Genomic DNA, 12,612 nt, shown 5'->3' with positions numbered 1-12,612 from the left:
GACTTGCGTGACTTACTCAAATCTACCATACACACCTGACCTGATATATCACAGAGGGGAGGGGGCAACCCCTCGAGACGGCTCTGCTTCGAGCTAGAGAGACTGAAGCATCCTTTCTTCCAATCACGACTTTTCAACCCCACATTCAGTGAAGTAAAAACACCTCTGCAGATGCGGCTAATGAATAAAAATTTACTGAATGAATCATTATGACTTTCGAATTTCCTTCAAAAAAGTGTGATATACACCCTATTTTTGTCTGACCATATAAAAGGATAATTAAATGTGTTAAACTGAAGCCATCAATTTTGAAATACAAAACAGCCCGACATCTCTTATCAGCTGAAAAAATATACTAGCTATTTTTTGTTTTCTTTAAAAGTTTTGAATTTCATGCTAAAGATCAAGGAATAAGACAACCGATAATGTTTCAGTTTGTTGCAATTGTAACCACTGCTCGCAACAATTTGCTAATGAATTAAAAAAAAATATATAATATTTAACCGTTCCTTAATCTGTCGTTGCCATGGAACATGACTCATTAACAAACTGGTTGATGAGGCATGGGCACATTGGTTTATAAAAACAGGAAAAGTACATCACAAGTTTAAACAAACACTCAAATTTTATTACTTAGTTATTGACAGAGCTAAAATTAAGTACAACTTTACTAGGTAGGCACAGCCATTGGAGCTAATCTACTGATAAAGCTAATACTTCTGTGGATCAAAGTTCGGATAAATGTTGGACATCGAGGGTTATTTGCCAGCTGTTCAAATACAATCCTGAATTCAGCAAAGCTATTCCTTGTGTACGGGTTCCTTCTTGACGAGTATCGGAGAGACAAGAAACGGTAGTACATGAAAATCTTCAAAATACCAAGACTGGAGCTGAAGTAAAAAACAAAAATGTTAGAGTGATATTAAACGAAGCAATAAATCGAATGTTCAATATTTGTAATTTAGTACCCAACGATTGATGCCTAAGAATCAGATCCCTGACTCGACCTTTTTTTTATCAGGCACACAATGCAATTCTACAAAAGACATTTTTCTAGTCCATTCAGTATATGCGTCACAAACGAGCAGCTTTAATGGCTAGGGTCTGCAACAACACTTTATTCCCAAAATCATGTTAGTAAATAGCCATCCGTAATGAGGAGGAGGTATTGTGAGAAACAAACTAAACCCTTATTGGATTTTACAGGAGGTTACCAAAGGAGAAGCTGTCAAGAGGATGAGATAGAGGAGCCATCTGCAGTGCAATGGCTAAGGCGACATTAAGCCATGACGACCTTGTTGCAATAGTATCTTTGTTGTAATTTTACTACAATCCGTTTCTCCCAAAAAACCAATCAATTACTTCATAGCTTTTTCGCTACTTATTCCTATTCCAAGCGACTTAGTAAACCAAAATTGGTTAAAATATCAGCACAATTTGACAACAATATCATATACGGAAACGATAAGGGCTATTGCAGATTTACGAAAAAGGAGATTGGTGACACAAAATTGAATCCTGAGAACACGGCTGTTCATAAAAGAAAGTTTTCTTAGCATAGCATCTAGAGAATAATTACACGAAGACTAGGCGTGCATGAAAATATGAAAAAAAAATTGTACGTGCCCGGTTGAAACATTATTAAATTCTCTAGTCAGTAGAAAAAAAGAAGTAGTAAAACACCTAAAATAATAAAAAAAAAGTTTATAATGAAAATAGCAAACGACCTCTAAGAAGATTTTGAACTTAGATTCACTAAGACTAAAATATAGTAAGAAAAACACAGAGACAACTCTGCTTTATTGTTAAATTTAAAACTTAACAACCGTGCTGAATCTGGATAATACCTTAATATTTGTTTCAGTTAGGTTTTGTTCTCATTAAAAGCTTTTTAAACATAAAAGATCAAATAACTAAATGTTAGACAGCTTCAAACAATACGAGACATACAGAAAAGAAGAAAAAAAAAACTTACAGTGCTAAAATAACAAGAAGCGGCATCAGAAGTATTTCACTGTAAGCAATAAGTCTTAGAATGTTCACTCTCTGTGCTTCTATGAAACCAATCAGTTTTCGACCAATTTGCAAATCGCTCTCATTTAATTGCTGTAATAGGAAGAAAAAAGTACTTGAGTTACACAGCATACAGGGGGAGGGAGGGAGGAAGGGAGAAACGAGAGAGAGAGAGAGAGAGTGGGGGGCTCAAAAATCCATGAAAATATTTTTTAGTTAACCAAGAGGCGACGAAGCCAGTCTTCAACAAATTTAGGATCTAAAAGTAAAAATAAAATGGCCCTTGTGTGTATTTTTTACTTCAAACAGAATTTTTATGTAAAAAGTATGTATACAAATATAATAACTTAAAAATAATAGGCCTTTAGGTTTAATATGCTCAGAACTCTTCAAATAATATCAGGTTACAAAAAGTAATTGTCTTTCGTTATAGATTCCAAATAGGTGACTTTTTATGTAAAGCTTCATACAGAATTTTGAAGCTAGACTCTTTCAAGTCTGGAAAGTTATGGACCCAAAGTAGGTCAAAGAACTAGAGGTATATTCGATTACATGAAACAATTTCTAGGACAATTTTTTAACGAAAATATTACTTTACCCAGTTCTTGGCTTCATCTTCGTCAAATTGCACTGGTAAGTTTGAATTTTTATAGCCCTTTTTAAAGAAGTAATTCTAAATAAAAAGCTTTCAGACAAAACCATCTAATTTCCCTTCGGGTTCAGAGTCTACAACATTTTATAATGGTTATGAATTTTAATTCCAAAACTACCCAAGCACCCCGATATGGGGAGGGGACTGATTTTTCACGTTTTATCTGAGTAAGTTTGACATTTACAGTAAGGTTTACACTGTATTCTTATAGGAACATTTTTTTTTAAGGTTTAACTAATATTAAGTTCCTACGCTACCGTGTAGCCACGCCTAATTCTTACAACAAACGCAAGATTTACTTTTGGAGGGCCACCCGGATGTTTGGTCTCCATCACAAAACAAGAGTTAACTTTTTTGAGTCCGTCATGTTGTTTTTCTCATGGGCATTTCTCGGCAGTCAAACTTAGTAAAACCATCTTTATAAACACTTACCTGCCTCATGTAGTGACATAAAATGACAAAGATTTACGGGGGGGGGGGGGGTTATTGTCCAATATCAAGGGTGTGGGGGCAAATTTGTCCTTTTTCCATTTTCTTTCCAACGAAAATACTAAAAAAGGGTATTTTCAATAAAAACACCCCAAAAATTTTGGTTTCAAAATCTTGAGGAGAGGGGCAAAAAATTTAAGAACGGATACAGCCACCCCCCATCCCACCCCAACTGACACGGCTGACCTTATAATGCAAAACTAGGATTTTTCTTGATAAATTATCTGAAGAATGCTCTAGTTGTGAAACTCTCCTTGAAAGCATAAGCAAAAACGCTACGAGCCCATTATTATTGGAGATGTAAAACACTGCTGCGAAGTGTGAATCTGTTTGTGCTGTGAACCTACTTGATAGTCTCCCGATTACAGACTAATTACGAAAGATTTCCATCGTTTTTACAAATGCATATGGGGGACATCTCCCCATCCAACCCAAATTCACGCTGAAAATACTATAAAGTCAATTATTCCACAAACCTACGGCTGATCGAAAATTTCGACTGAACATTAAAATTTTACCGAACATTTATATTACAATCCGACATTTTAGTTATTGAGCCAAAACAGAAAAAATTACGAATATTCCTAGGATTAGCCAATAATAAAACTACGGCATTTAAAATCGGACAGAAAGTAATTTAGAAACTTTTCAAAAAAAGGAAGATTTTAAAAAAATTTCTACTTAATTGTTTTTTTCTCATAACAGCAATTTATTGGAAAAAACCGCATGATTACAATTGGATCGCAACTATTCTTGTCAAACTTGATTGCACATATGGCTAAAAACAGTTTCGAAGAACTTGACAACGGCAATGAAAAAAAAACAACAAAAAAACAGAGAAGATTTCAATTGTCTGCTCAAAAAGGCATAGTCCAGAACTGAAACATTCAGATCCAAAACGTTTTATGGGATTATTATGACTATCATTTGTCGATTCGGTCAATAATTTCTCAAAAGCATGGGATATTCTTAAGCCAAATTACAGTCACGCAAGTTGGATAAAAGCAAAATTATGCACAACTACAGAGCCAATAATGTATACCGTCAAATACAGAATTTCAAACAAATTTCTTGCCATTTAATTTTTTGGGTTCTGTAGTACAAATGTGACGTCAAAATCAAGGAAAGACACATATCATTGATAAAGCTTTCTTACTCATACGTGTTACTAGCGTGTGGCTGGGGCATTGGTAAAAACGATTGGACTAAGTCTAAAAACGGTAGGTATTCTAGATTGCGCTTTCTTTTACTTAAAAAAAAGCATCAAGATTTTTCATGAACACCCAACGGAAAAAAAAATAAAGAAACAAAAAGGAAGTACTCACAGCAAGCCAAGCTGAACACGCATGGGAGAAATTAAGAATAGCGAACAGTGCAACAGGCAGCAAAACAACTGCAAAGAAAACTCAGTTTGAAATTTTCTAGAATAAAATAAAATTCAGTTTCAATAAAACTTTAATCTAAGTCATTTTCCTTTAGACAAGCTAAATATAACAATCTATAATAAAAGAGCTAAATCCGTCAGTACAAAAACAAACAAGACCCAGTTATGTCTAGCATCAGCCGGTGCAAAACATGACTGACACTTGAGCGCGAAAATTTATTTGCGCCCCTCCTCCAGAAACTCATACAGCTACATTATATATAGAACTTACTCGTAACAAAAATCTGATATTAGTAAATCTGATATTAGAATGCAAATATCAACTACCTAACTACATTTTTATAAGATATGATGCTGTTTTTAAGCGTGAATAGTAACACAGAGTCTCGTACATAAATATACGAGATAAAAGCTGGGTTCGTCAGCTTTTTGTCACCTGCCTCCGGTCCCTACAGTTAGCAGTTAAGGCTTTCGGCCCTCACGAATACAGGGGTAAGGCATCTGGCCCTCACACATTTAGCGGTTTAGCCTAACGTCATCTCCCCTCCGCACTCTATGGTCAGACACTCACACGCTTGTTATAATGACGTCATAACTTGTTGTTAAGTTTACACATTTGGATTTGAATATAACTTTGCATATTCACGGTTTTGGGATTATTCGCAGCCAATTTTCGATTCCAAGCCTAAATAGTTTAGCTGCAATCACTGGAATGACATACAGATAAATAAACAATTAAATTTATGTACACATAGATTTAAATTTTGTACACATTTGTAGTTTAAATCATTTCTTTTTTAACAGCCTAGTTTGCTTCCTCGTGATTCTAGATTTCTTCGCAGAAAATTTTAAGTTTCTAGCTCCCTGGCCGGTCATGAATATTTCATGACATCACCTTTTCAGTTTCTGCATTTTTTTTCGTTTTTATAGCTAATTTGAATTCTCATTTTTACAGTATTACTAGCATAAAATTTCAAGTTTCTAGCTTGAGTTTTTGTATACATATATATATCGTATATAAAAATATAAGTATGTATGTATAGACATTTACAAACTAGACAAAGAGTATATATATATATATATATATATATATATATATATATATATATATATATATATATATATATATATATATATATATATATATATATATATATATGTATATATTGATATTTATTATTATTATATAATATAAGCTTAGAATTGCATTTTCGTCGCTTCAAGATTATTTGCAGAAAATTTGAAATTTATAGCTTAAAAATTTTCGTTGAAAATCATTAAAGAGACTGAACAGACGAACAATAGAACTTGCACATATAGTTATACATATATCAACATATATAGTTATCAACTTACGTGTCAAGGGGGGTGAATATATAAACGTCAAAGAATAAAACAAATAATGGGCACTATCTTCTAGCAGCAGCTGCGCGAAATAAATTTGGCTCAACTGAAAAGGAGGTGCTCGTTGATTAAGTCTTAGGGCAGAGGTGGCCGCACTGGAAGCAAGGGCCTTGAAGTAACAATCTTGAGGATTCCTGAAAAAATTTGAATTGGTGTTAACACTCTCAGAAGTACACAGACCGCTTACACACACAAAAGTATACATGACTGTCAACAAGAACATAGTTCCATGTGTTTAGCAGTTCGAAATTTTTTAGTCAAAATACCCTTCTCTAACATCAGTTCTTCGGAGATTTTTTATTTTTTTTTGCAGCTTCTTCTTGCAATACAAGCACAGAAGTTGAACATGATGAGCCCCCCCCCCCCGCCCAGTAAAATGGAAGCTTAATGTCAACGAAACTAAGTGCATCAAATTCACCAAATAAGCTTCTAGAACCAAATTCAATTACTATTTTAGTTAGAAGCTCAATGAATTTGACAGCCCAAAACCAATGACATGAGCTAGGGTGGATGTCCGACTTGATTGAAGCATAGACTACTATCTGGCAGAGGAAAAGAAACTAATGAAGATTCTCCCATTGAAAAGCATGAGTAACAGCAGTATTGGTATGAATAAATAACGGTAGCACGTTGTATACAGTGTGCCACTGCCGTATTTCAGAATTCAAAGTTCGAACAACAATGCAGTCCAATCAGTTTCTGCAATAATACTACTTGGAATAGTCTTTTCCGTCAAATACTGATACTCATGATACCAAACCACAATATGTGCAATAAATATGTTTAAAAACATGAAAAGATAAAGGATCAAGATTAATTCTTTATGTGAAATATCGAATTTTTATATGTTAATGTAATCAAGGGTCCAAAAAACTTTTATCGTTTCTGGAAGACCATAGAAAAGAGAAGAAACAACAAAAGCTGCAGTAAAACAGACATAAGTTTTTTCAACCGTGATCTTGCTCAAGAAAAGTCAAAAACTTTTCTGCAAACAAATCTATACCCAGTTTCAATTATAACAAAACAGTGGTACACCCACAGGAGATCAAGTGCATTTCCCTACTCAAATTTATAGCGGATTAGCCAAAAATCTTCACAGGGCTGATGGGTAGCAAAACATACACTTCAAAAGAATTTTCAGGCTTCTCTGTTCGTTTTGCTCACAACAATTGGCAGCTTAATCCTTCAGTCATTGCTTCATTCGGGCCTCCCCTAAATATGAAGATAGATTCAAAATAGAATTTTTATATACAAATGAAAAAGAAGAGTGATATACAAAGTAATACAGAGATGTTCCAAAGCAAAATTACGAATACAAATGTAAAGAAGAAAATACTTCAAGAAAACCACCAAAACTTACCACCAACTGGAGACATTTAAGATGCAAAGTTTTTAAGTTTTAGAAATGGAAATTTTCATTTATGGCATTGACGGGGCCCTGTTATTTCACCTACAATCTACTGGGTGAGCGGGGCGAGGGGGGTAGAAAAATAATTTGAACCTTCAGACCAATAACTTCGTATAGCCTATAAAATAAAATCTTTTAAACCATGGTGGAGGGGGCGGAGGGATTAAAACAATGTCTCTGTTTAGTAATAGTCACGTATACTCTGCTTAACTACCATAGTGGACTGCTTCAATGCTAATAGGGTTACGCCTAATAGGATTACATCTTTTGACACACCTAAGGATAGATCAGACAAAGAATAGTTAGCTGGGCAACATAAATTCAATTGACTGGGAGACTTCACAGTCAGCCCTCCTTTCCTCCCGTGTTTGAGATATCAAGAAGTCAAGCTATGTTCCTCCAGTCAAATGTATTCAAGAAATCAAGTGTTTTCTCAACAGTTTTCGACATGGAAAGGTTCTATGGCATAGGAAAGCCCTCAATCACTATAAGATGTGATTTAGTATAATAAAGTTCTATTCCATTTCCTTTACAAGCCCAAGGTTTCAAGTCCCATTTTTTTTTATCACCTTCTAAAGTAATACCTAAAGCAAAATTCTGCATCCCTAGCATAAGAATGATCAGCAAGCCTTTAAAACTTTTCTTTCCTGTGGTCTTCGGCAGACACAATATCCTTTGCTATAAAATGAAATTTCGTTAAATGATGCCCTCCCCCAAAGAAAACATAGAAAGAAGGGAACTAAGATAGCGAAAATATAATTGCTATCCCTGCAACAATGTGACAGGGTTATCTTTAGTAATTTTGTCTGTGTAGGGATTGCATTCCAAATTCATTAAAACAATGATTTGTAGGAACCTACAAAATAGTGGTTGGACGAAAATTCATGCTGGACAAAAAGTTTTATTTGCAAGAAACCAAATGACAGGAAATCATCAAATCTCCCTCTCCCCAAGTAAAACAAAAGAGCAATACAAAAAAAAATAAAAAAATAGAGAACAAAGACAAAATACATGGGCAGTAGCAGTGTTTTCAATTGTACATGGACTTTTATTGTATTACCAACTTAGGGCAGCCAGAATTGAAGATAAATTAAAAAAAAGCTACCACTACCAAAACTGGTACCACTATATATACTTACATGAAAAAAGGGAAGACATAGCCAAAGCTGTAAACCAAAGTCAAAAGCCTTGTAACAGCTAGTACAACATCATAAGGATGAGATTTGAAATATGAAATAAGAGCAGTAAATTTTCCCTGATCTGAAGTACTTGCTTCTGGTGGTGCTTGCTCTTGTTCAGATGGCTGTCCTTGATTTGACATTGCTTCCTAGGAAGGTGCAGGTTCCAATATGAGCACTTATCTTGCCGAAGCAAACAATACTACTTATGAAATGCACTTGCAAATATATTTGGTGGTTTGTCTTACGTCTTTCACCACAAAAACACTGAAAAAAATGTCAAAATTTATGTACCATGCTAAACGACACTGCACACAGAATGAATAAGCTTGATATTATGAAGCATGAACATGCAAATAAAATGGGAGGAGTATATTACACAAATTTGGTTATGGACATGTTTCTGATGCAACAGTTGACTACTAATCATTTGCTTTTTACAAATTCCCCCTTAAAAATCAATACAAAGAGCATACTTAAAAGCTAATTGCGTGTATTTAGTTTTTGTTTCTTGTAAAGCTATGGAAACTACAAACACAGAACTTAGAACCTCCAAACAGACTGTATTTTCGATATGTCTGTCTTTCAGTAAATTTACTTTCGTTTGTTTTGAAATAGGCTGTACTAATCTGTAATAGGTGTAAATGTGCAATAGACTCTTCCAACAATTTACGTTTCATGTTTTTATTTGTATTCAACAAGTTAAATTGATTCCAAGTATAAGTTAATTTTAATGAAAGTCCAAATTAAAATACCACGGGGGGGGGGGGTAAGCCAACTTTCCCATCAAATTCGAACAATTTGAAGAATAGTCCATAAAATCATGTTTCCTAGTCGTTGAGTTGGAGATTCCGAAATATCTTTTTCTACCAGTTATGACTGCCCCTCAGATACCTCCCATTAGGCAGATGTGGCTTTTGTAAATGGGACCAATTTGAATTTTATGCCTAGATTTTCCGAAATTCACTGTGGGTTGTATAGACCAGTCTTGAAGAGAGTTCCCAGTATCTGTAGAACATCTGCAATAGTTGTACAAACCCTAAGAATTCAAGAACCATCCCAGATCCCGCGGTGGATTAACACTTGTATCTTTCGATTATTCTTTTGCCCTTAGAAAGCTATGTAATACACTCAAAGAGACCTATGCTTGTTGTACTTGTCTGATTTCAATTCATTCTTTAATTTATCTTTCACAGTTTGAAGCTTCCTTGAGTCAAGTCTAAATGAATTTTAAATCAAGTGATTTACCTTGTGGCCCTGTATTTAGAAAGTGTCTATTAGTCTATACCAGGGCTTCTTAAACTTTTTTCATTCAAGGTTTCATTTATAATTGCGAGTTTCCTGGCGATCCCAAATAAATACAAAAGAAACATAAATAGATATTTTTTGATGATTTATTTATTAGATGACAATATATATAAACATATGAAGACATATAATTTTGTAATTTGTTTGGAACCATAAAAAAAATCAAAAATAAACACTATTTAATGTAGTTACAAAAATTATTTGCCATATTTTTCATCAAAATTGCATTTTCGCCACAACATGAATAAAAGGAAATTCAGACCGTCATAGTTCGCTCGAATATACTCGAACGCAGTCGATCAGTGGTTAGTATTATATTGAAATTAAAGTAAAAATTTAGTGAGATGCTTGTTTTTTATTGCACGACAAATTAAATCTTGGTGGAATGTTTGACACTGCTGGACGTAACACCTTCAACATTGACTAGCGATGGACGAAATTGGGATTTAATAAGTGTTAAAGCAGAGAAAACAACTTCTCATAAATGATTTGAATGGCAGAAGAACATTTTTTTTAACTTAAAAAATCCCATCTCCTCTCCTCTCGGTGACATAATAATCTTTTTCACTTAATTTCAAGCTTTACTATTGCCTACACCAGTTTAAAAACTTATTTTATTTTTTAATTTGGGTAGCCAAATATAAAAGATGAAAACAAGGTATACTCCTATAAAATTCAAAACCACAAAAAATACCATTCCTGGTTTTGCACGGTGCCCTTCCGCCATAGGGCACCCCTTTCACCGTGGAAATAAATTAATAATAAACAAATTCTTTTCTTAAAACCTTGTTCTCAATCAACTATACGTCATCCTCCATCCTCCCAATCTTCCCTTGACCCAATAACAAACCTAGGAGTGGAATGCTGTGCCCTTAAAATATCTTTAGGCACGCCATTCTAATTCTTCTTTAATAACACACAAATAAACTAATAAATTCTTTTTAATACCCTTTTGCTACTCAAAAATCATACATTAACCATTAAAATATAATCTAAAATCTTTTATCTTAATACTAACTTCATTTCCTAAAAAAATTTAAATTTACAAGTTAAAACTAGTTATACTTTATAACATTTAAATCAGAACTTTCAAATTTAAAACTCAATTTCATTCATCTATTTTAAATCTACTCTCTCTCTCTATACTCGACTCTGTCTCGAGTCATCCACATAGCTTACAAGCCAAACATTCGCCAAAGGAATTTTGACTTGCTTTTGACTTTTCCGCATTTTCCACACATGTATGCTAACACTTGTCAATAACAGATACAGCGCATAGTTCCTTGACTTATCTTTAACACAAAAGGACAGCTTTAGAGCTTTCTTTTTTTCTTCTACAGACGTTGTTTTTATTCCTTCATTTCCTAATATTTCCAATAATCTTTGGGGTAATCCACCGTTCGAGGGGCATTGAATCAATTCAGGCATCAGTCCGTCAAGCACTTCGTCTCCACACATTGAACAAGTAGGCGTTTGGGTTTTCAATATGCGACTAACTCTGTCAGTAAAGGGTAAGATTCCATAAATCATGCAGTACACAAACTCTTTCTGTTCATAACTAAACGGCAATTCACTTCGACTTTAAAAAGATAAATGAATATGAATGAACGGTTCCTTTTTTCTAGCTCTGTAATTTGGTTCTTTCTCACTTCTAAGAACATCCCCCGATACCTTCTTTAGTTCCTCATTCCCGAAGTCACATCCCAGTGCTCCTAATTCCTTTGATTTCTTCAGACGGCTGAAAATCCACCGCAGAGGGTTAGGAATTTTTTTTTCTTAATTTTTCACCTTCTCTTCTGCATCCTCATTCACTATAGGGAGAAACCACTGCCTCATAATTGCAGTTGATGGCTCCCCTTTAACCACAAGTTCGCAAATGTTTCTGAGGAAGAGCGTCTTGCATAATACCCTGAAATCTGCCACCTCAGTTCCGCCCAATTCCACAGGAAGATATAGCATTTTTATTTGTAACTTTTCAATTTTCCCCGTCCAAACAAATCTCCAGATGGCTCTTTCAATTTGTTTGGCAAGGTTTTCAGGTAATGCGAAAAGAGGAGCAGTGTAAAATAATAGTGTGAGGCAATATGTATTGACATACAGAACTATTTCGAACATCGTTTTGAAAAGGTTTTTTCTCGGTTGACTCAATATCCCGACTATTTTATTCACCTTTTCCTCCCAAATATGTATTGTGTTCAGCACATTCTCAAAAGTCAGGCCCAATATTCGCGCTTTTCCGACAACCGGGAGCCAACAGTTTCTTGCTATGTCGTCATAATACTAGACAATATGCTGCCTAATGCTGCCTACGCCCATGATGCAACCCCTTACACACAGTTTTCACATCTTTTTCACTTCCTGTGATAAAATTTCAGCCATCTAAGAAAGCTGCACTTTTCAGAAAAAACATTTTCAGAAACTTGAACACCGCACATTATTTCTTCTACATACCGAAAGAGTGGGTCAAGATATAATTCAAATAGCGTTCCAGAACAAGAGTCCCCTTGCAGCAGACCTCTTTCTAGGTTTATTATTGTCGTCAGTCTTCCATTCACTTTTATAACCACTTTCAGTGCAGAATATATTCTTTCTAATTTATCTATGACTTCCTTTCGAAAATTCATCTTTAGTCACATTAATTACCTGAACATTTCCCGTATTACGGAATCATACACCTTCACTACGTCAGCGCCAACTAGGGCTAGTAGGTTCCAGCCTAACACTTTTTGTATCGTTTTTCTTTATCTCACCGAAGGCAAAGGTCTCTGAGAACTGT

The 12,612-nt window shown here is 34.6% G+C and overlaps 1 protein-coding gene across 2 annotated transcripts in view; it reads right to left on the bottom strand.

Annotated features, from left to right (window-relative positions):
* Positions 1 to 606: 606 nt before the first annotated feature.
* Positions 607 to 12,612, bottom strand: part of LOC148955328 (transmembrane protein 33-like) — a 57,022-nt gene continuing 45,016 nt past the window's right edge. For both annotated transcript variants that reach the window (XM_089108155.1, XM_089108156.1), the window contains exons 2-6: positions 8,490 to 8,795; positions 5,895 to 6,076; positions 4,480 to 4,547; positions 1,976 to 2,106; positions 607 to 890 (exon numbers count right to left, since the gene is read on the bottom strand). In XM_089108155.1, coding sequence (XP_088964281.1) covers positions 671 to 890; positions 1,976 to 2,106; positions 4,480 to 4,547; positions 5,895 to 6,076; positions 8,490 to 8,671 — 783 coding nt within the window. In that variant the 5' untranslated portion in view covers positions 8,672 to 8,795 and the 3' untranslated portion in view covers positions 607 to 670. The remainder of the gene's footprint in view (positions 891 to 1,975; positions 2,107 to 4,479; positions 4,548 to 5,894; positions 6,077 to 8,489; positions 8,796 to 12,612) is intronic.

The sequence above is a fragment of the Artemia sp. Qi Xiang Cuo genome, chromosome 2 (genome assembly GCF_049724085.1).
Source record: "Artemia sp. Qi Xiang Cuo chromosome 2, ASM4972408v1, whole genome shotgun sequence".
Taxonomy (NCBI): domain Eukaryota; kingdom Metazoa; phylum Arthropoda; class Branchiopoda; order Anostraca; family Artemiidae; genus Artemia; species Artemia sp. Qi Xiang Cuo.
Note: the sequence above shows the minus strand (reverse complement) of the source record. Positions and strands in the feature narration are given on the sequence as shown.